Source organism: Diceros bicornis, chromosome 25 (genome assembly GCF_020826845.1).
Source record: "Diceros bicornis minor isolate mBicDic1 chromosome 25, mDicBic1.mat.cur, whole genome shotgun sequence".
Classification (NCBI taxonomy): domain Eukaryota; kingdom Metazoa; phylum Chordata; class Mammalia; order Perissodactyla; family Rhinocerotidae; genus Diceros; species Diceros bicornis.
In genome coordinates this window covers 39,685,495-39,708,859 of record NC_080764.1, presented here as the reverse complement: position 1 = coordinate 39,708,859, position 23,365 = coordinate 39,685,495, and the positions used below count along the sequence as shown (strand labels likewise).

At 34.4% G+C, this 23,365-nt stretch overlaps 1 protein-coding gene across 2 annotated transcripts in view; it reads left to right on the top strand.

Moving 5' to 3' along the window:
* Positions 1 to 23,220, top strand: part of OTOGL (otogelin like) — a 135,385-nt gene extending 112,165 nt beyond the window's left edge. For both annotated transcript variants that reach the window (XM_058568844.1, XM_058568843.1), the window contains 14 exons: positions 838 to 1,023; positions 2,450 to 2,662; positions 3,147 to 3,251; positions 3,627 to 3,734; positions 5,104 to 5,205; positions 5,731 to 5,835; positions 5,921 to 5,961; positions 11,703 to 11,766; positions 13,385 to 13,563; positions 14,023 to 14,127; positions 16,279 to 16,398; positions 17,781 to 17,826; positions 22,106 to 22,185; positions 22,857 to 23,220. In XM_058568844.1, the coding sequence (XP_058424827.1) occupies positions 838 to 1,023; positions 2,450 to 2,662; positions 3,147 to 3,251; positions 3,627 to 3,734; positions 5,104 to 5,205; positions 5,731 to 5,835; positions 5,921 to 5,961; positions 11,703 to 11,766; positions 13,385 to 13,563; positions 14,023 to 14,127; positions 16,279 to 16,398; positions 17,781 to 17,826; positions 22,106 to 22,185; positions 22,857 to 23,057 (1,655 nt within the window). In that variant the 3' untranslated portion in view covers positions 23,058 to 23,220. The remainder of the gene's footprint in view (positions 1 to 837; positions 1,024 to 2,449; positions 2,663 to 3,146; positions 3,252 to 3,626; positions 3,735 to 5,103; positions 5,206 to 5,730; positions 5,836 to 5,920; positions 5,962 to 11,702; positions 11,767 to 13,384; positions 13,564 to 14,022; positions 14,128 to 16,278; positions 16,399 to 17,780; positions 17,827 to 22,105; positions 22,186 to 22,856) is intronic.
* The last annotated feature ends 145 nt before the right edge of the window (positions 23,221 to 23,365 follow it).

The window sequence follows — 23,365 nt, the reverse complement described above, 5'->3', positions numbered from 1 at the left end:
AATGTTACCAAAATGCCCCAAAATAAAGTGAAAGTTTTCATTTTCCCCAGAAAAAAAGATGTGTAGAGAAAGAATAATAGATCACAAACGCCAGTTCTATGACTGCACTTCAGAAATGAAGCAGCTCCTGGTGTGCACTTCCCCAATCCTTCCCTCCCCTCCTCCCGCACAGGTAATCCCTAGCCAAGAGTAGGGGTGCTTGGTTCATGGAGACTGTATGTCTCCAATTTTACTAGACACTGTCAAATTGTTCTCCACTGAGATTTTCCCAATTTACACCCTTACCAGCTGTGTGCTCATTTTTAACAGTATGACTTTTTAAGATCACAGAAAATCAACAAGAATTTTCTAAAACATCATTTAGAAACTGCTCAGCAATGGTAGTTTCTTTTGACAGTGAAGGATTAAACCTAAACATGCAGCATTTTGCTTTTTTATAACTTGGTTGAGTTACACATTTAAAGGGTATTTCTGTGCTTATTCTGAGTAGACTGTTGTAGGTCCTCTCAGGCACAGAATAGTAACTTCATCATAGTTGCCTCTATATTTATGGCAACCAGATTTGGGCTGCCTATTGGTCATATTTATTTCATATAAATCAGGTGAACTTTTTCTACTATAACATAACATAATACGGCTGGATACCTAGAAGATACTCAAAAATACCCACTCATAGTTTTGATTCTAGTTTGTGGTTACATAATAAATGACAAATGGACTTTGAAGAGACTGAAATGTGCAAAATTCATTTTCAGAAAGAAAACTATTTTTTCCTTTTACTAGAATTCAAGTAGGTTACTTTTATCATCAGCAAATTCTGTCCTCTATTATTCATAGCTCTGAGCTGCCCAGAGGGGAAGGACTATCAACCCTGTGTGCGACCTTGTGAAGCAAGAACATGTCTGAACAGATGGTTCTATGGACACTCTTCGTGTGTGAATTTAAGAGAAGACTGTGTGTGCAAAAATGGAACGATTCTTCACAGGCCAGATTCAACTCAGTGCATTCCAGAGAAAGAATGTGGTGAGCAGCAGAGTACAAAATGAGTTCTTAAGGATGCAGCAAACAAATAAAAACATTTTAGCTCTTGGAGAGATGTGCCGAGAAAGATTGATCAAAGGTCACCTAGGTATTGGAAAGGAAACGAGCTTGTTTGTAGGCTGATTTTATATGATTTCAATTGAAGTTATATCAAAATTAGGAGCTTTGATGATGACGTATTTTAATCTCTACCCATGCCTATAATAACTGGTCAAGAGCATGGCAAATTAAAAATGTAGGATGTAGACTGAATTCAAATTCCAATTACTCCATATATTAGTGGTTCACCTTTACCCCTATAAGCCTGAGGTTATGCATCTGTAAAATGGGGGAAATAATGGTACTTATCCCATAAGGTTAGTGTGGGGATACATAAAATTATACAAACCGTTTCACACCAGTGCCTAGAGAAAACTAAGCACTCCAGAAATGGCAGTTAGTGTTATTATCTGGGAGAAAACATTTAATATTTCTACTTTCATTTTGAAACCATTTTATTCCGACACATTGTGTCCTTGGTGGTTACAGATGAAAAAAGTGCAAAATTGAGAAAATTGCAGTACAGTACTTAGTCATACGGCTCATCGTTATGGTCAGAAGAAAAGAGACCTAGCTAATAAGTGAAGGGAAAGGCAAGTAGAAGTGGAATGCATATATAGTTTCAGAAACAAATTTGTGTTTACCATTGAAGAAACTATTTGCAGAAGACTTTGGGAATACACAGCCATACTTAAATTTGTTTTTAGGGACTTGTGAGGTTGGTTGGCCACAGTAAATAGGATCATGTAAGAGAAGTTCATGGAGGTGGGAGATATGTAGTCAATGCATTTATTTTTATTATTCCTTAGAAGAACTACTAGAGGGCCATATTTCTCATTAAGTAAAACTTTAATAATGAAAGTAATAGAGTCACTAAATAATATTTTGCTTGATTTCTTACTTTCCACATTTAGATTTTAAAGCTGAAATATTTTGAATTTTCATATAACAAAATGTTAATGTGAGGTAGGGACTGCTTTGTTTTCTAATTTTTAGCGTTTTTCACAGTTAATATTTTAAGTTAATTTAAATTTATGTTACTGAGTTTGTTCAAGCTAAATAAATTGTATCAATAAGACAAAATGAATCAAAAATATAATTAACAAATCATCTTATTTATAGAAGAGGATATGCAAATTTACGACAGTTATAGAAGGGAAAAATATTTTCTGTGGACTACATCAAAAATTTCATTAAAGAACACTGTAAGCTAGTAGCTGATGAATGAAAAGAGGAATCTAAGAAAGAATAGATATGTGACATGTTATCTATTCACTGGGCCAAGTCACAGTCTGAAATCAAAATATCACAGCTTGGTTTATTTTAGTGCCCACGTTGTGAGTGATATAACATTGTCGATCTTTTTAAGCCTGCACTGATCGTGAAGACCAACCCCGTGCTGCTGGGGAGGTTTGGAATGGGGGTGTTGACGAATGTGCCCTATACAAATGTTTGGAGAATGGAAGCATTATTCCTGTAGAACCTGACTGTGATGGAGAACCCTCTCCAATTTGTGAACGAGAAGCTGAAGTTGTCCTGGGCATCATTGATGAGTGGACCTGCTGTTCAAAGGAAGTTTGCGGTGTGTATGTAGGCTGAAGACTTATAGTCAGTTAAAGCCACAAGATATGTTGATATTCTTCGTCAAAAAGCAAGGCACGCATGATGCTTGGTATAAAAAGAAAATGTAAGGGTGAAGTAACAATAGAAGTATTGCCATAAATGTCACTTACACTTTCTTAAAGCAAGTTTTGCCTCATTATGGTTTTGTTGATTTTGCAAATACACGTGCAAAACTCTGGCTATTAGCAATTAATAATATTCAGTAATGCATGACAACATAAAGGATCTAGGAATCTTTGGCTTTGACAATCCAGGGTGAAAGACAATAATAAATAAACCTTAAATCTGCTGCCTTTTCGCATATGACCTATTTCGTGAGCTGAATGGGTTTAACTGCAGTATAAAAATATGCATAGGGAGAATCATTTCCCTGCTTTGAGTTAGAAGCACAAGATTTTAGAAATGTTCACTAATAATTTAATGCTTCTGTTTCTTATTTCCAGGATGTGACATGACCTTGTGTGAAACTACCATTCCAATATGTACAGATAGTCAAAAATTGACCATTGGCCATAGCCCTCTTTCTTGCTGTCCACAGTACCAATGTGGTGAGTAATTAATCAGGAAAACTAAGCATGAGGGTCATTGTTTATTCAGAGTAGTTGAATAGATTCCCATTCTTTGTGTCTACAAGGAAATGATTTATTATAAAAGATTGCTTGTGGAGCTGTCTTCATAAAGATAGTTTTTTTAAACCTGCAATTTCTTTATAAATGTATATAAACTTTAAATTTATATATTATATAAATGTACGTATATAGATAATTAACTCATTTTAGAGATATTAATCTCAGTGGAAATATATAGGAAATAGCAGGCTGTGTATATAAATTTATATATTCAAAGAGAGCTAAACCACACTATATCATTTATTTTATCATCTCACTCTATACAAATTTTCAAGTGTCTTTGTGTTTATGCAGAATGTGACCGATTCAAATGCCCCATTATTTCAATACCAGAATGCAGAGAAGACCAATTCATGATTCAAGTTCAACAGGACGAGCCTTGCTGTTTTTCTCCTCTCTGTGGTGAGTGTTCTGTGAGACAATTTCTTGAGAGAAGAGGGAAGATGTAGGGGAAAATCTTATTTGATGTGAAATTCACGGGACTGATGGTAACCAATATTCTGCTGTTATAGGAATTCCACTGAATAAGAACGGTAGGAAAGAAAGTACAGCATTTTAAATGACTCAACAATTATTACAATTATTACTACTTTCTCCTATCAACAAAGACTATATCAGTCAAGACATGATCAAGATAATATAATCAAGTTGTTTTTTTCTTTAATAAGGCTAGCACCTAGTTCTTTTTGGAGAAAAATTTAGCCCTAGCTTTCCTTGAAGAACCAACTAGAATAATGGACTCTGCTAAGACATTATAGGACCTCTATAAAATTTTATTTCCTGTATATCATGTGTGAGGTATGATGATCTCAAAAAAGAACGGTAGAAATGAAGGGTGTCTGGGAAATGACTGTATATGGAACTATATATTCTGTCTGATGAACTGGACATTGAAAAATAGAGAACTTTCTATTTTCCATTTCAAGTGAATTATCATAGCAAAGATTGCTTGGTTATTATTGTAGGTTTTAGATGTGCTTAGGAAAATCAAAACACATTTCTTTATACCATACAAGGTTCTTTGACTACAGGTGGCAAAAACTGATTGATCCTGGTTAGCTTAAGCACAACCAATTATTGGAAGGATTTAGGGATCAAGATTTTGTAGGATCAAGATGAAGCAGATCATTCAAGCCCTGGAAGAAGAGAAACCAGCTGCTGTAGGTGTCAGTCACTAATGATCGATCGATGCATTTCCTGTCCCGGTGTGCTTCCATTTATGATTCAAATGCCATAGAGAGATTCTGATTCATCTAATGTGGGTTGTTTCCACACAGAGTCCTGGCAGGAGTCAAGCACCTTTGTAACAGTCACTCCCACTGCATGGGTGGGGCCTTTCCTCAAGGTTGTTCAATGTTGTTATCAAAGTTGAGAGAGGAATGCTGAACAGCTCAAGAGGACAGGTGTCTACTACATTATTCCTCTATAAATTGAAGTAATCAAGAGTAGTGAATTAAGAAGACAGAAATAAATTAATTAATGATATTTTGATTCTAGTAAGAACAAGTTACTCCAGAACTCTTAATGCTCTGTAATTCTGATAAGATGGTGTTCTTCCATGTCACTATGCTGAGAAAGCGTAAAGCAATATACTTAGGCGTATTGTTGTTTTTATGACCAAATAAGGAGATCTGTCTGTTAAACCCTTATTTTCCTTGTTTCCTATTTTATTAAACATAACGTATTTTATGTTAATTTTACATGTGTATAGTAATTTGAAATAATAATTAGTTTTTAGCTCAGCTGTGATCTGGCTTTTTTTCATCTTTAGTTTGTGAATCTTGTACTGAACCTATTCCACTATGTACTGATGGGGAGTTTCTCACTGTGGATCTTAATACCACACACTTCTGTTGTCCTCAGTATTACTGTGGTAAGTATATTTTAACTAATTTAAAATATTTAGAAGTGTCCGATGTTTAAGAAGCCCAGTGCATCTTAGTTGTACTGTTATATCAGACCTTAAAAATTTGTTGAATTCTAGCATATTAAATACATATTAAATATACATAATGTTTTCATACATCTAAGAGTGCTTCTTGAAGAATATCATTACCTCCTAAAAATAGATTAGCTATGACTTTTCTCATCATCCTAGAATTTCTAGATAACCAGGTGACTCTATATCCTTATCACTTCCTTTCTCTTCTTGCACTCCTGCCATTTCTGAGGGCTCTTCCCCTGATGAGCTGTCCTGGTTCTACTACTGTTGTTGTACCTTCTTATGTATCGTTTGTTCTGTCCTCATCGACACGTGGCAATTGGGTGTTGGGAGAGGCAGCTCTGGGAAGATATGAGTCCATGTACTACATCAGTAATGGCAGTAAACTAAATGCTAGGTAGGGAGAACCAGGTATTACGTGAAGTTAATCTTTACCCTTGTAATTTTTCTATTTAGTTTGTGAGCCAAATCTTTGTCCTAAGCCACTACTGAAGTGTGCAGAAGATATGAAACTTGTGAAAGAAGATGTATCTGGTCAATGTTGTCCTACATGGCATTGTGGTAACTAATTTTCATATTTTAAAGTTTTATTACAATACATTAATGTATTCTGATCTGTTTAAACACACTGATTTTTGCCTTTTAGAATGTAGCTGTGAAAACCTGGTTATGCCAACTTGTGAAGTGGTAAGAACACATATTTTGATGGATTCGTCATAATTATAACAGTTATTCTTCCTTTAGCTCTCTCATTTCTGAATTCTTTTCAAAGTTAATGGAATTATTCTCATTAAATTGTGCTGAAGTAGATGAAAACAATGTGCTCTGGTATTAGGGAGCCATCAACCTTTTATATTCTCCTTGAGATAGGAAAGTGCAATATGGTATTTTTTCCTGCTGGTAACTATATCTACTAGTTTCATATCTACTTAAGTCCACTGGTCTTAAAATGAAACAAAACATTGAAAAAATATTATCTCAATATTGAAAGGTGCCACCAGTGATTCTTTAAGAAAGTGCGCGAACAATGCACCTGCTGTGGAGGAGGGGGGCTCTAAACACGTACCTGTCTGCAGCTTCTTAAGAGTTATCTACAAACGTGAACCGAGAGACATTGCAAAGATTTAATTTTTAGAAATAATAATTATGACTCTAGTGTCACTTATCTAATCATTAGATGCAGCCCGTGATGCTTTATTTTCTTTAAATATTTACCTTCATGATATGCCTATAAGGTTCGAGAAAGATACTTGGCCCTATCTGTAAGAGAAGGCATGTTTGCTTTCACAAAGATATTTTTTTTTCTTTTCCATCTTAAACAATGTGTATCCTTAGAGAGCTCATTCAGATTCTCCAGGTCAAAGCAATATTTTGGGGAATAAATGAGGCACTTTTTAAAATAATAGGTCCCCTCTTAGGATGCCATTGTTTTGTTTAAAAAGTAGGGTACAAAGTTTTGGTGATGCAAGTTGTATAAGTCCTAGAGATCTACTGTACAGCATAGAGCCTATAGTTAACAATACTGTATTGTATACTTAAAATTTTGCTAAGAGGGTAGATATTACATTGTGTTCTTATCAAACAATAATAATAATAATAAATGAGAGTGGGAGGAAGCTTTTGGAGGTGATGGATAGATTTATGGCATAGATCGTGGTGATGGTTTCATGGATGTATATCCATTATCCCCAATTTCTTCAAGTTGTATACGTTAATTATGTACAGCTCTTTCATGTCAAATAAATAACTTGTATCTTAAAGCATTAATCCAATGTCTACTCTATGATGAGTTAATATCTATGATTTGCATAGAATATTTAAATAACTTTCATAAAAATTCTCTCATTTGATTATGTTGTGTGTACTATATACACACTTACAAAAAGAGTAGAATTATATTATATTTTTCTCAAGTCCTTCATAGTTTACATAACATGTTTAGTGTATCGTCTCATTGAATCTTCACAAAGTAGTTGTTTTAGCTCATTTTATAAATAAGGAAATTGAGTCCTAGAGAGAGTAAATGATTGACTGAGATCTGTAGGACTCAAGCTAAGGGTTGTTTTGTGTATGTGTGTGTTTGTGTCCTTAGTTATTTCTACTCTGCCTTAACTCTTTAATTTCCCCTACAAAGTGTAGCCAAGACAGAAGCTGAAACAAGAACAAAAGCGAGTGGAGACTGCCTTGTTTCTATTCCTGGTCTTGCCTCTCTTTAGCTGTGCCTCACTTTCTTCATCTGTAATACAAAAATAATAACAATACCCAAATTATAGGAATGAAATAAATTAATATAAATTACTTAGTACCTGACACATAGAAAGGGCTCAATAACTATTAGCTGTAATTATTATTACAAAATAAACACAACACTCAGAATGTTAACCACAAGGTGGAGATCATCATAGAGAACTTTCTAGGGAAGGTGAGCATCAAGAAAAGTTTGGAAGAAAGTGATAGTCAAGTTAAGAATAATGGATGAAAGAAGCTGAACTGGTTCGGACAGGACTCTCTTGCCTTGAGAAAGAGCTAACTGGAGGAGGAAAAATGAAAGACAAAGAACTATACAAATTGTTGAATTGTGGAGGGCGTTAAAGACAAGGCTGAGGAATTTAGATTTGATTTACTCATTTATTCTTTTCAGTTATTCATTCAACCAACATTTGTTGAAAACCAATCATGTGTGGTCATGGTGCCAGCCACTTGAAAAAGCACAGTCCTACCCTAAGGAGCTCAGTGCAGATTTAATATGACAGGAGATGGAAAGGGTCCTGCACAGGATGAGAATTATGATGAAAATGACATTTGAGGGAGAAGATGTGGCTATTCTTGTGTAGCAGGATAAGGGCAATAAAACATTAGAGGGCAGGAGATCAGCAAGAGACTAGTACAGCCATTCATGAATGAAGACTTTGGGTATAGTGAGGTGTGTATAGAAGAGAAGGGGGAGAGATTGAATTTAGGAGGCAAAATAGAAGACTTTGGCCCTTTGTAACATATTTTACAAATGTGTGTGTGTGTGTGTGAGAGAGAGAGAGATCTAAAAATCCTTTACAGTTACAAGGCTTGCACACTAAAAGTCCAAGAGTACTGGGTCCTTGAACAAACACTCTGATGTCCCGAGGAGCAGCTCAGGGAGAGACCCTGGGATTTCACTTGTCCCCAGCCTCCTTCAGAGCTCCCCTGTTGGCTTGAAGTGAGTAACACAGCATCTTGAGGCATCTCAGTAACTTCCAACACAATATAAACCTAGCCCCTCCTCCTATGGGATTTTATGCATCCTTCGTTCTGTGTCCTTTGAGGCGTCTTTGGGTAGAAGCCTCTATGTTCACTGCTTTACCTTGGTATGGTTGTTACCTTAACTCTGCCTTTTTTGTGTGTGTGAGTACCTTTAATGCCTGTCTTAGGCTGACCACCAATCAACCAATCAATTCCTTTCTGTCCCTTCCTTTTCCTGTTTTTTTTCCTTCTGGTAAGTTTTTATCATTCTACCTTTCCCTGTTCTTCTCCCTCCCCAACATTTGTGCTAGATGCTGATCCATCTAGTTTATTTCCAGCTCCACCAACTTTTAAGGTCTGGATATTAATTATGAATCAAAATTTGACATCACTCAATGTTGCAAGCATTTATTGAGTGCCTATTATATTCTAAATTAGCACTGTGCTAGGCATACAGAACATAAGTAGTAGCTTCAATATCCTTGAACATCTTACCTGAACATATTTGACCACCCGTGCATGATAATTTAGTTTTAACATTCATTGTCCTACACAAGCATTGACCTGACAGTTGTTCCTGAGTACTCAATCTGAATGATGGCTAAATGTTTGTTTCGGTGTCTAAGACGGTATATATTTTGAAATCACGTGAGTTTATTCACATAGACAACAAATGTATTTCAACCTAAACAGTTCATATTAGGCCTTTGCAGTATCTTTTTTTAAATAACAGCTTTATTGAAATATAACTTACACATCATACAATTCAACCAATTAAAGTGTACAAGTCAATGGTTTTTATTATGTTCACAGAATTGTGCAACCATCAACACAATCAATTTTAGAACAATTTCATCACCCTGGAAAGAAACTCTGTACTTACTAGGAGTCACTCCTTATTTCCCTCCAATTTCCCCAGCCCTGGAAAATCACTAATATACTTTTTATCTCTATAGATTTGCCTATTCTGAATATTTCATTTAAATGGGATCATGTAATATGTGGATTTTGCAATTCCTTTCACTGAACATAAAGTTTTCAAGGTTCATCGTGTTGTAGCATATATCAGTACTTCATTCCTCTTTACTGTTAAATAATAATAATATATACCTAGACATTTATCCAAATAAAGGTATACAATGGCCAGTAGCACATGAAAAGATCCTTAACATCATTGGCTATCAGTTAAATGAAAATTGAAACTACAATGAGATGTCACTTCACACTCACTAAAAAGTCAGACAATAGTACATGTTGGCAAGTATGTGGAGAAACTGGAAACCTCATACACTGCTGGCGGGAATGTAAAATGGTACAGCTGCTTTGAAAAACAACCTGGTAGTTACTCAAAAGGTTAAATGTAGAGTTACCATATGACCCAGCAATTCCTCTCTCGGGTATATACACATGAGAAATGGAAACATATGTGCACACAAAAGATTGTACATGAATATTCATAGTAGCACTATTCATAATAGCAAAAAGTGGAAACCACTTAAGGTGATTTTGCTACTGACTTTAAATAAGAGGGATGCCTGCTTGAGAGTAAAAAATACCACTCTATTTGATGTAATATTAAGTATTGGCAGAACAATCAAGGAGATATTTCCTCTAGGTGAAGTTGGGTACTTATGAGAATAAAAGTGCAACTAAATATGTGGATTAGATCTCAAATAAGTACAGAAGGGAGGAATAAAAGATTTAAGCCTAAGCTTGAGAGGACACAGTGGGCATTGTGGCTTTAACTATTGAAAAATACATGGGTAAGGTACTTAAAAGAGTTAGTGTGAGCCTGATACCTCCTTATCTAATCTTTTCGAGTAGCTATGCAGCAGGAGAATTTGATTTATTATTAGTTTTTAACTCCATATTTCTTTTATTTTTTTTTAAAGATTTTATTTATTTTCCCCCCAAAGCCCCAGTAGATAGTTGTATGTCATAGCTGCACATCCTTCTAGTTGCTGTATGTGGGACGCGGCCTCAGCATGGCTGGAGAAGTGGTGTGTCGGTGCGTGCACGGGATCCGAACCTGGGCCACCAGCAGCGGAGCGTGCGCACCTAACCGCTAAGCCACAGGGCCGGCCCTAACTCCATATTTCTAACATTTTATTTCCATTCTCATTGGAATTGTGTAATGACTAAAAGTCCTAAAATATCAAACTGAGTTAATGTTTATGAAACTACTTTACAACTCATAAAGCACTATAAAAAATAAGATATTATTAGTTTCCAGGGAAAAGTGCCTTTTATATATTACTATGAATTTATTTGAATCGTTTTTTGGCATCAAATCAAATTAATTTTATTACTGATGTTGTATGAAAATTAAACACATCCAGAAAAGTTGATGTTTTAATGCAATTCTTGAAACTTTAAGCCTGGTTCTACACTTGAGAGGAATCTATCCCATTCCTAATAGGGCAAAGTTTAAGCATTGGTCATGACAACAATTTACTAACAGCTAAAGGTTATATAGTACTTTCTGTGTGTCAGCCCTATTTTAAGATCTTTACATATATTGACCTATTTATTTCTCTCAACATTCTCAAGAGGTAGGCAGTATTATTATCCCCATTTTATGGATGAGGAAGTGAGGAACAGACTGGCTAAGTAACCTGTCCTAGATGACACAGCTAGTGGGTAACAGAGCCAAGATTGGCACAGGGCATTCTCATCCCTGAGTCTGTGCTATTAATCACTGTACTATACTCTTCTGCTCTTGTTTTATATGCTGTAGTAGCCTTGCTCGGATGCAGACATGAGAGTCCTGGACCACCTCTGTAGAGCAGATCAAGAATATTTCCACCAAGCGAAGTTTCTAGAGTTAGCAAGTGTTCTCTTATTTCCAATTTCCCACTAGAAGCTCAGAATGAGACAATATAATTTTAGTTAGGACTAACCATTTATGATTAAGATCTTTAGATTATCTTACCCACCTTCAATCATTTAACAGATAAGGAAATTAAAGTTTAGAGAGATGGAGTGATCCAGAATCAGATTGTTTATTGTGAAGTTTTTCCATGGGCTACTAATTAAATGATCACTTGGTTAATCCAGGACTGTTCACTGTCAAATATTTATTAAGACCCTGCAGTGTGTTTGCCTGTGTGGTAGGGAACTCAGTAGATGTTACATGGTGTGTTTTTCTTTTTTACAATTGTCATATAATAAGCCATATGATATGTCCTATAATAATAATATCTTTCTAATAGGGAGAATTTACTGCAATAGACCATAACTTTCAGAGTGATTGTGGATGTGTACAGTATCTCTGTGGTAACTATGCTTTTTGTAACTTTTAAATGATAATGCATATTATTGGTATCTGTTCATTATTAACGAATTAAAAATGATTTTTTAAAGATGTATTTGTATTACAGGGCCAGCCACGTGGCATAGTAGTTAAGTTCGCATGTTCTGGTTTGGCGGCCTGGGTTCAGATCCAGGTGCGGACCTACGTACCTCTCATCAAGCCACACTGTGGCCGTGTCCCATATACAAAGTAGAGAAAGATTGGCACAGATGTTAGCTCAGGGGCCATCTTCCTCAAGCAAAAAGAGGAAGATTGGCAACAGATGTTAGCTCAGGGCCAATATTCCTCTCTCTCTCTCTCTCTCTCTCACACACACACACACACACACACACACACACACACACGATGTATTACACATTTTAAGCCATTCACCAGTTTTTTTTTTTCCTTTTTTTTTTGGTGAAAAAGATTGGCCCTGAGCTAACATCTGTGCCAATAATCCTCTATGTTTTTGTATGTGGGATGCCATCACAGAATGGCTCGATGAGGGGTGTAGGTCTGCGCCCAGGATCCAAACCTGCGAACCCCAGGCGGTCAAAGTGGTGTGCGCGAACTTAACCACTATGCCGCCGGGCTGGCTCCCCATTCGCCAGTTTTGAGTGTAAAAATGTACTATTATTTTTCAGTTTTCTTTTTGTAATATCTCTAAATGCTCTAAGAAATTTGATAATAGGACAAAAAAATGAATATATTTTTCAGAGGCTTCACAGAATTTAAAGTTGATGCTAGAGTTCCTTTTAATATATTTAAATAATATTTAATTTTTAAAAAGTAGACAACATCTAAAAGTGAGATTTTTTGCTCATTGTTTTATTACTGTTGATGTTAACATTGCAAAGCATAGAGTTGATTTTTCTATGAAATAACAAATCTTCATATTAAGTATTTGTAGGTTAATAGAAAATCAAACTTTTGTTCAACAGCTTGAAACTTTTGTATTTTTATGTGAAAGAAGGCCTAAATTCAGTGTTGCTGAGGCACAAAGAGCTTCCAGGCTGAATTCATCACCACTATTCTAGCCTACCTTAATATGCCGCTCTTAAAGATATGACAGCACATTATATCAGCTACCTTCATCAGGAAGTATGATTTACATGACTATTTTTTTGCAGCACAATAAAATTGAAAATTTTCTCTCAAAATAACAATTAACAACCGTAAAATGTTACACAGTCCCATTACGAAGAGACTTACTACTATTGATTTAGATTTTGCCTCCATCTATATCCACTCCCCAAAATTGTCATGTTATGTTTCCAGAAGAGGGGACAGCAAGTAGCTTGACGATCTCTTGGGTCTAAAATTCTGGAATCTGCCATAAAGTATAGCTTTTGGAGGAAGGTCAAACAGTTAACAGCAGTTGAGTTTACAGATTAATTTCTTATTGTATGTTAAGGTATAAATGTTCTGCATTCATTATTAAGTAAATTGTTGAGTTATTAACAATATATAAAGGTGAAGCTCTTCATTGGTTTTGAAAAATTTGCACATCATAATGAAAACATAGACTTAAATATGTTTCAGTGATTGATAATAAAATCCTCAATATAGTACTTTCTCGTTGACTATTTTTTTCCTTAGAAAAGGATGATGTGTGTGTATTTCAAGAATTATCAGTATTGAATCCTGGCCCATCTATCATAAAGTATTTGGAAGGGGACTTTTGTTATACAATAGAATGTCTGGAAGAAAAAGATAACCATACAGGCTTTCACACTCTGAATTTTACAGTGGTGAATTGTTCAAAAGAATGTGACGTTGTAAGTATTCTTTATAAGTTGTTCTGCTGAAAGTTAATCAATCTTAAAATGGCAGCTATAGAATTTGAACTAGTGAATATTCCATGAGGTAAAAATATATACACAAATAGTTCTTCAATAATCTACTAAAGTGTAATATATCTATATTATGCAGATTTTCCTTTTCCTGAGTATGACCTTGAGCTTCAGGAGTCTTATTATTACAGCTTGTTTGAGCTAAGGTTGTTACACCTGCTTGATGAATCTTGGCTGGAAGATGTAAAGGGTAACATCTATTTCACTTCTAATATAGCCATATAAAGTCAATTATTATTTGAAGTGCCTCAAATTCAACCTTAGAAATGCTTACAGGTGTTCTGAGAGAGCATATAGTTACATCGAGAAGCACTTCCAGAACTAATTCATTAAAAACATTGGCATTGTTGCGTAGCTAATTTAATGTATTTTCATTATACACAGCACCAGGTATACACTCCATCTCCAAGTGACTATGATTGTTGTGGTACCTGCAAAAATGTATCCTGCAAATTTCAAATGGAAAATGGAACATCAGTTATATATGAGGTATGAATTCCTTATTTCCTAAAATGTGTTCCTTGGAGGGCAGCTCTCTATCCTACTCTCTGAAGAAGATGTTCTCAAGTCAAATAAATTTGAAAAATGCCACACACACGGAGTTCTACATACAATAAACACACCCATATACAACATACTGACAACACACAAGACACAGTTACATTGTAAAGTATCCAATAATTCCTGTTGTAAAGAAACATGTTTAACTCATTTCTCAAACTTATTTTATCATAGAGCCTCACTTTTTTTCCAGATGTGAGGAATGGGCTTTGAGAAATGCCAATTTCTAATCATTACAAAGGAAAAGAACAATATTATTTTTTTCACTCATTTGAAATGAAGCATTTTAATAGAAATCTGAAACTCAAGATGTTAGCACTTAATTATTTCAGGTATTGAAGATTTAAGTGGATAAGAGAAAAATTTTAGAATATTTGACAATTAAAAAAAAATAAGATTCTAAAAGTCATTAATGTTATACCACATCTTTCCACCTAAAACAATAAAGTTATTCAGAATTCTCCCATTATGTCATAATAACTCTATACAGGTTGCAGACTGACCTACTCCTTCCCTAGAATAAGAGAATGGAACTTTATAATTTTATTGCAGTTGTTAGTGATGTCATCAGATTTAGGAGGGTCACAAATTCTGTTTATAATTTACATCACTTGAAGCTAGTTCCAATTTATTTTGCTATCCTTAATTTTTTTCCATTAGTAGTTTAGTTATCTGGAGGTCTTATTTCTGGTGTTCTTACTTACACGGTATTACTCATATTCCCAAAAGAAAAACAGATTTCTCCAATCCTGTACATTTTATTAAATAAGATGAACAATTAGCTTCTTGTGCCATAGCCTATTGTTTTACAATTATGTGCAAAGTAGTGTTACTGATTTAAACAGTGTTGTTGATATTATTTATCTGTTTTATAATATATTTTTTGAAGAAAGAGTCTTGAAAAAGGAAACATAAAATGATGAGGAGCTGTAGGCGTCAGTGAGAGAAATCAGAGACTACTTGAAAAAATACCGTAATTTGGAGATTTTAGTAACAGGGCAACATAAAGTCTATGTCAATAAGCCAGGAACCATTGGTGTATATAATTAGTATTCACAGTGATATCCCTGAAATTTGAATAAAAGATTAAATTACGTTCTGAATATTTTTTGAGAACACAGCAAGTATGCAATAGAGGTAAATATACATCAAGGTATCTAGAAATATAATTTCTATGGAACAACTAATTTTTTATTTCAGATAAAAATAGTACTATTTGAATTGAATATTAGAATTACTATTTGAATTTGCATATTTTATCTTCTGGTAGACCTGGACTTGTAGATCTTTTCCAATTGAAGTTCACAGAAGGTCTGAAGATATTCATAAATTAAAACAGAAGCTAGAGAAAAGAAAGTTTGTCAAAACTCTTTACCGGTCCATAAGGAGTCTTCAAGCCAGGATTTGACTAGCATTTAACAATGCAAGTTATAAAATAAAAATGTAGATTAACAATTACTGCTCAATAATTAACGTAATAATTATTTTCAGCTGACTTTATTTCTGAATAGGAATTCTGAAATCAGGAATGAAACAAACAGTTATTATGTTTAAAAATTTGTTAAAAGAATAAGAATAGGTTTTTAAATAACCATAAGGTATACAAAACTAGAACCACAAGTTAATAATCACTATCATCCAAAGACTTTTTAATTTTTCAGTGACAGGGGAGTAGAAGGAAGAATAAACAAACCTCAAGAAAGGAGGTGTCTTAAGTAATATGATTTGTTGTTTTAGAATTACTGAGGGAATATTAGAGCAAGACCTTTGACACTTGGCCAAATTAGATAATTAATTTTGTAGTGGAAACAGATACCTGTTTGCTTTGTTCCTCTCTATTGCTTCATTTCACATTAACATCTCAGTTCCAGTATGAAACCAAACACACACACCTTACAAAAATATGTATTTTTAATCATTTTAGATAAATTTGGGGGCATTTCTAGATGAACATTTTATGTCATAAGCAGCTCTCTGCATCTTGACTTGACTTTTGACTCAGTAGCATAGGAAATATTCTACTTAAGAAATACAGCAGATTTTAATAAACAAAATCATACATTTCTCTTTTATTTTTAGGAGGGGAGTACCTGGCACTATAATTGCACCACTTATGAATGTGTTAAGACTGATGAAGGGACAATGATTCTGAGCTACAGTATGGTCTGTCCTCCTTTTAATGAGACTGAATGCAACATGGTTTGTACTTTTTTATGTCTAAGAATATTTAGTATTAAATATAATTTAGAAAATACACATTAATATGTTTTCCAAGGTCATGCATACATACACTGTGGCTTATTTATTTTGGTGAATGTTTTATTTTTGTGTATACATAAAAGCTCTATTATACTTCCTCATGTTGCCATTTTGAGTTGTATGTGGTGTTCCAAATCATTTCGACTCTCCCTGAATGGATATTATGCTGTCTCTGGGCTTTTAATATATAGACCAAAGAATTATTGAAAAATCATTTGATCAGCAGACCTAGCCTTTCTTTCAATTTGGATAAACTAATCAATCAGAGCTTGGCCAATTTTCCCTTTCTAAGACACGCAGCCAGATTTACGATGGCTTTCACTCTTCAATGCGTGCTGGCCTGAGTGAAATCTGTCGTAGCTTCTCTGAGCACATGCCACTGTGGAACTCAGCACAGTCCACAGCGTTACCGATCCCTTAGTTCTGCTCTCCCAGTTCCCTGTCCTCTCAGAGAAGAGTCCACTGGGAAAGTAGATTTTTGAAAGTGATACAATTTTGTAGCTTTAATTATTTAGGAAATAATCCCTAATGAAAATTGAGCTTTGTTGTGTTGTGTGAGGCAGTTTTTATTAAATGTAGAGAAATAGCATGGTCTCATTGATTTTTTTTTCCTGAGATGTGCCCTTTTAATGATGATGGCTGGCTAGCAAGCTGGTTAGATAGATGTCATATGTACTAAAGTAATAGAATTTCAGCTCTGGGAAGAATCTTAGACATCATCTTATTTCACAGATTCATTTTTATAGAGTAAATTATTCTTTTATTTGAATTGCAATTGGCAAGTCACTAAAAGCAATTAGCAACCTACTGTAAGAATTCCAAAAGACAATCAATAAAATTTCCTTAATTTAGTCTTTAGCAAAAGTCATTCTGAAATTGGGAATTTTTTTGAATAATAAAATATTACGGAAAAATATACATCATTTTAGCACTTGGTTATATTCAGGAAACTCAGTCTAGAGTAGTTTTTATTATTTTGAGGAATTTAAAAAATATAATGGCCTCTATTTAGTGTGCCTATTAGTACTTTGTTTTGGTAAGAAATTTTTTGTGGTATTTAAAATATGTTCTTTTAAGTAAGTTAATCTTTTTGCACTCTTTTTCATATTACTAATGAAGAGATCAAATTTTAAACAAAATATCTGCTCCTAATTTTAAAAACAAAGAAATTCTTATTAGAAATAGTTAAATTCAAATCATTTTCCTATAAAGATTTTGTGACATTTAATAAAAATATTGAGAAAGTTAGTTTTTCTATTTCTAGTTTCAGAGGAAATAAACGAACTCTGTGATTTTTGACTTTATTCCTTCTCTCTTCCTAGAATGAAGGGGTTGTAAAGCTTTATAATGAAGGCTGTTGCAAGATCTGTAAGTGAGGACACATTACATCCATTAACTTGATAGATTAGTTTTAATTGCTCATTGTGATTATGGTTCTATAAAATTCAGTTCCTATGATGCAAGGAGGGAAACAAATTTTATGAACATTATTTAAATGTTTTTGTGTCATGTAGTTGATTATTTTGTAATTAGTCTTTATCTACAGGAGTATGAGTAAAGTATTTTTAATTTAGATTAATCTTAATTTATGTATTAGAAATTTCTTTATTGTCGCATTTCCCAAAATGTATTGAATAGGATTTTAATAGGTTTTAAGTTTAAAAGTGCCCTATAGTCAAATGTGCTTGGAACATGCTGAACTACACAAAGTGGGTTGTGATGAGAAGGGCATTGTGACTCCAGTAAGGACAGTATTTTCCAGACCTATTTGAACAAGTCCGTGGTTCTCTATAACACATCAGAGAAATGCCAATTTAGTGAATTGTATTCAAATCTTATATATAAAACTTCTCATAATTATTTTGGTAAAACTACGTGCATGCAATATATTTTGTATTAATTTGAATTATAAGGTTTATTTCACAGTAATTTTTAATAATTTTTAAGGACTGGAATAGAATAGAGGGATATTCATGCAACAACTTTTGTTTTTGCTTTTTAAAGTGTTTATGAATTTATGTCAAAATAAAAGTAGAAGTTTTAGGAAATTTGGCATACAGTAATTTTAAAATTGTTTAGAGAAGCTTTCAGGAAAAAAGAGTACAGTTCAGGTTAATAATGCCATAATGTAGGGTTGGATTCTTAGATACGAATTATCATGGCTCTCAAGTAAGATTTCTGAACTTCTTTTCATGAAGGGCTAAAGCACATAAATATGTATGAATGATCTTGTCTATTTAAAGTTGTTAGTCATATTGAACAGAATATTAAAATATTGATACAACGTAATTATAATATATATTATTGAACATAATAACAGCTTATAAATCAGGAACTGTCCTAAGTTTTCTACACACTATTTCTCACAAAATTCCAATGAAATAGGTTCTGCCTTTATCCTGATTTTCAGCTTAGAGGGGCTAAGTAACTATCCAAGTCATACCTCTTGTGAGGTATGGATTCCACTCCAGGCCTGATTTCACAGCCTGTTTCTTAACCACTGGTGATATTCTGGAGCATCACCAGCATAAGTTTTAGGAGAGGACAGAGGCTGACTGATGAGGTCTGTTGATCAGTGGCAGGGCTACTACGACAGAGGTTTGATTTACATGAGGTGTGAAAAGCCAAATCCAGCACATACATACACACACACAGCAAGCAAAAAAGTTCAACATAAGATGGCCTGATGTCTGATTTGTTATTGTATTAGTTTTCTGGGGCTGCCATAACAAAGTACCACAAACTGGATGACTTAAGAGATATTTATTGTCTCACAGTTCTGGAGGTTAGAAATCTAAAACAAAAATGTTGGCAGGGTTTGTTCCTTCTGAGGGCTGTGAGGGAAGGGTCTGCTCCAGGCCTTTGTCCTTGGCTTGTAGATGGCCGTCTTCATGTTCACACGGTGTTCTCCTCATATGGTTATATGTTTCCAAATTTCCAGTCAGAAGGACATCAGTCATATTGGATTAGGGCCCACCCTAATGACCTCCTTTTCACTTGATTACCTCTGAAAAGACCCTGTCTCCAAATAAGGTAACATTCTGAGGTACATAGGAATATTTGGAAGACGAAATTCAACCCATAACAGTTATCTTGCTGGGACTTTTGTGGATGATAGAATACCACTTGTGCATTTTTAATTGCTATGGCTCGTAGACACACACTAATTAAAAATTTTCTGCTCATTAGAAAGAAGCAATTTTTATTCAATATTCTCTGAATCAAATGTAAACTAATATGTATCAAATAGTCATTCTATCAGGAACTTAAGGAATGAAATTTAGGCTCCAGAATCTGAGAAAGTTTATATTTTTATGATCTCATTTCTTTTTTCTTCTGCTTCCTGAAGTCTAGACTCTTCTGTAGGTATAAGATATAGGAATAGAATCATATTGCAATATTAAGACCTTGGATTCTGTAGCCCCATGTTAATTATTAGAGAAGTGAGTGCATTTATGTTATCCAAGGGCAAACAGGGGAAGACCTGTGTGACTGACCATATTACTACCATGTATTGCCTGCCACACATCAACACTATTAAGCCCATTGCAGGCAGTACGACAACTAATCTTCACCACAGTTCTGGGAGGTAGATATGGTTTCCCCCACAGGTGAGGGAATGTAGCCTCAGAAGAGTTGATCTCACGAGTCAGTAATAGATTTAGGCCTCTCCAGTGCCTGGCTCCAGCATCTTTCAATTTTGCCAAGCTCTTTGAAGTTGCAGAATAATAACAAGCCACCTCAGTTTCTCTTAACGGACTTGTAAGAACTTGTGAAGTAGTTTCTGCTTTGGCATCACAGAACCGTTGTCTGCAGTCTTTGCTTACAAGTGACCAGGCTGTATTGGAGAGACTGTAGATGTTGGATACTATGGCAGGTGCTGTGCTAAACAAAATGTGTTACAATAAAGTCTCTGGGGAATGAATAGGAAATGGCTCTTAGTACAAACAAATTCAGCTAACTAACAATAAATTTATGCTGTCCCAGTTTCATTCATTGAATGAATTAAACAGATTTTTATCGAGTGCCTCTCACATACCAGACACCCTTTTTGGCACTGGGACTATAATAGTGAATGAAACAATATCTGCATGCACAGTGCATATTATCAAGAAGGGGAAGAAACAATAAATACATAAATACATACTATTATGTCAGGCAGTGATGAGTGGTATAAAGAAAAATAGTGCAGAATAAAAGGGATGGAGAGTGAGGGGAACTGGATTGCTCATTTGAGTGGATGGTTAGAGAATGCCTCTGTGATGAGGTGTCATTTGAGTAGAGACTGAATATCCTTGGGAAGCCAGCCAGGAAGAGTGAAGAGTATTCAAAGTGGAGGAAATAGCAAAGTACGGGTATAGCACAGGGATGAAGGTGATTGAAAGAAGAGGGTAAGGCACCTTATGGGTCATGTTAGAGATGATTTCCTTCCTCTTAAACTTACATGAGAATAGAGGGCTAATGAAGTAACCATGGAGTGAAAGCAACATAAGGTACAAAATAGCCTACCTTTCATCACCAACACTGAGCCTCGGGTCACACTCTAGTGCCAGGTCAGCAAAAAGAAAAAGAACAAGCATGGGAGGCAGAGGAGGAGCCACGAATGAGATGAATTTGGTGACCTTTGAATTTAGCAATTTGGAGGTCATGGGTGACCTTGACAAGGACAGTTTAATTTCAGGCAATCTTTGCTACTTATCTCTGCTTCAACCAGAGTAGCTTAACTTTTATATATCTTACATGTAGGGATTTCATATAAGCATTTATTTAAATAAAGATTTTGTGGCTAAACTCATCTGAAAATTGGAGATCTAATTCTAGTCTTTTGCAAATAAGGAAACTCGGAAGAATGTTTCAGTGGCTTTCCTAAAGTGACAGAGCAAGTTAGTAACAGTGAACTAAGAACCTTGGTCTTTTGCATCCTGATTCAGAGGTTACATCCACTATCATACAGCATTAAATATATATCAAAGGATAATCCATCATACACAGAGGCATATTAATATATCATTAATTAATACAAAGTTTTTTCGTTTGAAATCATAAGAGATCATTTCAGAGCCATAAAATCCAGTGTAATCTGACTCATCCATACATTTCAACATGGTTGATAAATAATTCAGTTACATTCATGCATGATTTTATATTAATACCCGTGAAGACAATGTGGTTTTGAATCTATCAGTTTTTAATTTTAAAATAGATTTATGCATATATGTACAGATGCCTCAATTATGTACATGTATATTTACTTCTACATACTATGGTTCATTCTAAAAATTATTTTGTATTTTTGGAATTTTAAATATATATTTTATCTATTTATCTATACACCACACACAGGTTGATGTTAGAATTACTGCATGTGTGGAATATTTTTGATTTATGATTATGATAACCATTCTAGGACAAGAAGATAAAAGAGATGAGTATAAAGCTAGAAAATATAAGAGAAAATCTATTTAGAAGGTGAAAATAAATATTGAACATAAAATATGAGTGAAATTTTAAATATCTCCTAATATAGGAATATATTTCATATAAATATATAAATTTTCAATTTTAAATATATTTATATGTTTAATTGAATTAAGAAACAATTTGACACGGGCCTTTTGATGAACAAATGCATTCCATATTTTATCAGGCAAACGAGAAGAAAGAATATGCCAGAAAGTGATCATTAAATCAATCATAAGGAAACAGGACTGTATAAGTCAAAGCTCTGTAAGTGGAAAAATATCCTTTGTTACATAAAAGGCATGTATCTTTTTAAAAGTATATGTGTCACAGCACTAACAAGTTTGTAAGCCAACAAAATTCCAACACTTACAATATTTAACTGTGAGATTATTCCTATATTCTAATATTAAAATATTCTGTTTGTGAAGAACTGTGAATTATTCTTAGCATAAATAATCAACCGTTCTGAATGATAACTGCAATCCAGAGAGACAGAAATTAAGCTTAAATATATTTGACTACATATTTTCTTGACTATGCAATTTTACTCAGCAAAAATAGTCCTAGTTCTAACTTCACCCCCTTAATATGGCCTATCCAATATATAGTCTACTTGAGTGATGATATAATATAGGTTACAATAGAATCATTAGATTGTGATCAATATATTCCATATACCTGTCTAGTTCCTTGTGCACATTTCATACTTTGAGTTATGTGAGCATTGCTGTCTTAGGTATCACCATGGGACACCTCTTTGACTTATACGGGTTACTAAGTTTCAACCTAGTATTTTTTACAACTTTTGCGATACAGAAGCTTGAGAGTTGAAGTGATAAGGAAGAAAGCCTTGCTTTCATTTGACTCCTTAGTAGAATCAAATAACCAGTTTTTAAAAATTTTAAGCCTTTTTTTCTCCCTGTTTCTCCTTACAGATAAATGTTGCATCTTGTGATGGAAAATGCCCATCAGCTACCATATATAACATAAATATTGAGAGCCATCTAAGATTCTGCAAGTGTTGTCGTGAACATGGAGTGCGCAACTTGACTGTGCCACTGTATTGCTCAGGAAATGGCACTGAAATCCTGCACACTCTCCAGGAGCCTATAGACTGCACATGCCAGTGGAGCTAAACTTTTAGATTCCAAGAACTCTATGCAACATCATAATGTCAGTGGAGTTAACTTTTATCATTACTATTTAGGCACTGAGTAGATTTATACTGTTTAACAGTAATGTATTTTTCAGACCATTAGGATATAGCAATTTAACACTTGGTACAAAAAATATACAACTTCCATGGAAAAATTAGATTTATTGATTTTCTCTGTTTTAGAGAATCAAATGATTTTTTTGTTCAGCTGAAATGCTGTTATGTATATAATTGCTACATGCCACAGACCTGGGATATTCTCATCAACTAGAAGGTTATTTTGCAGAA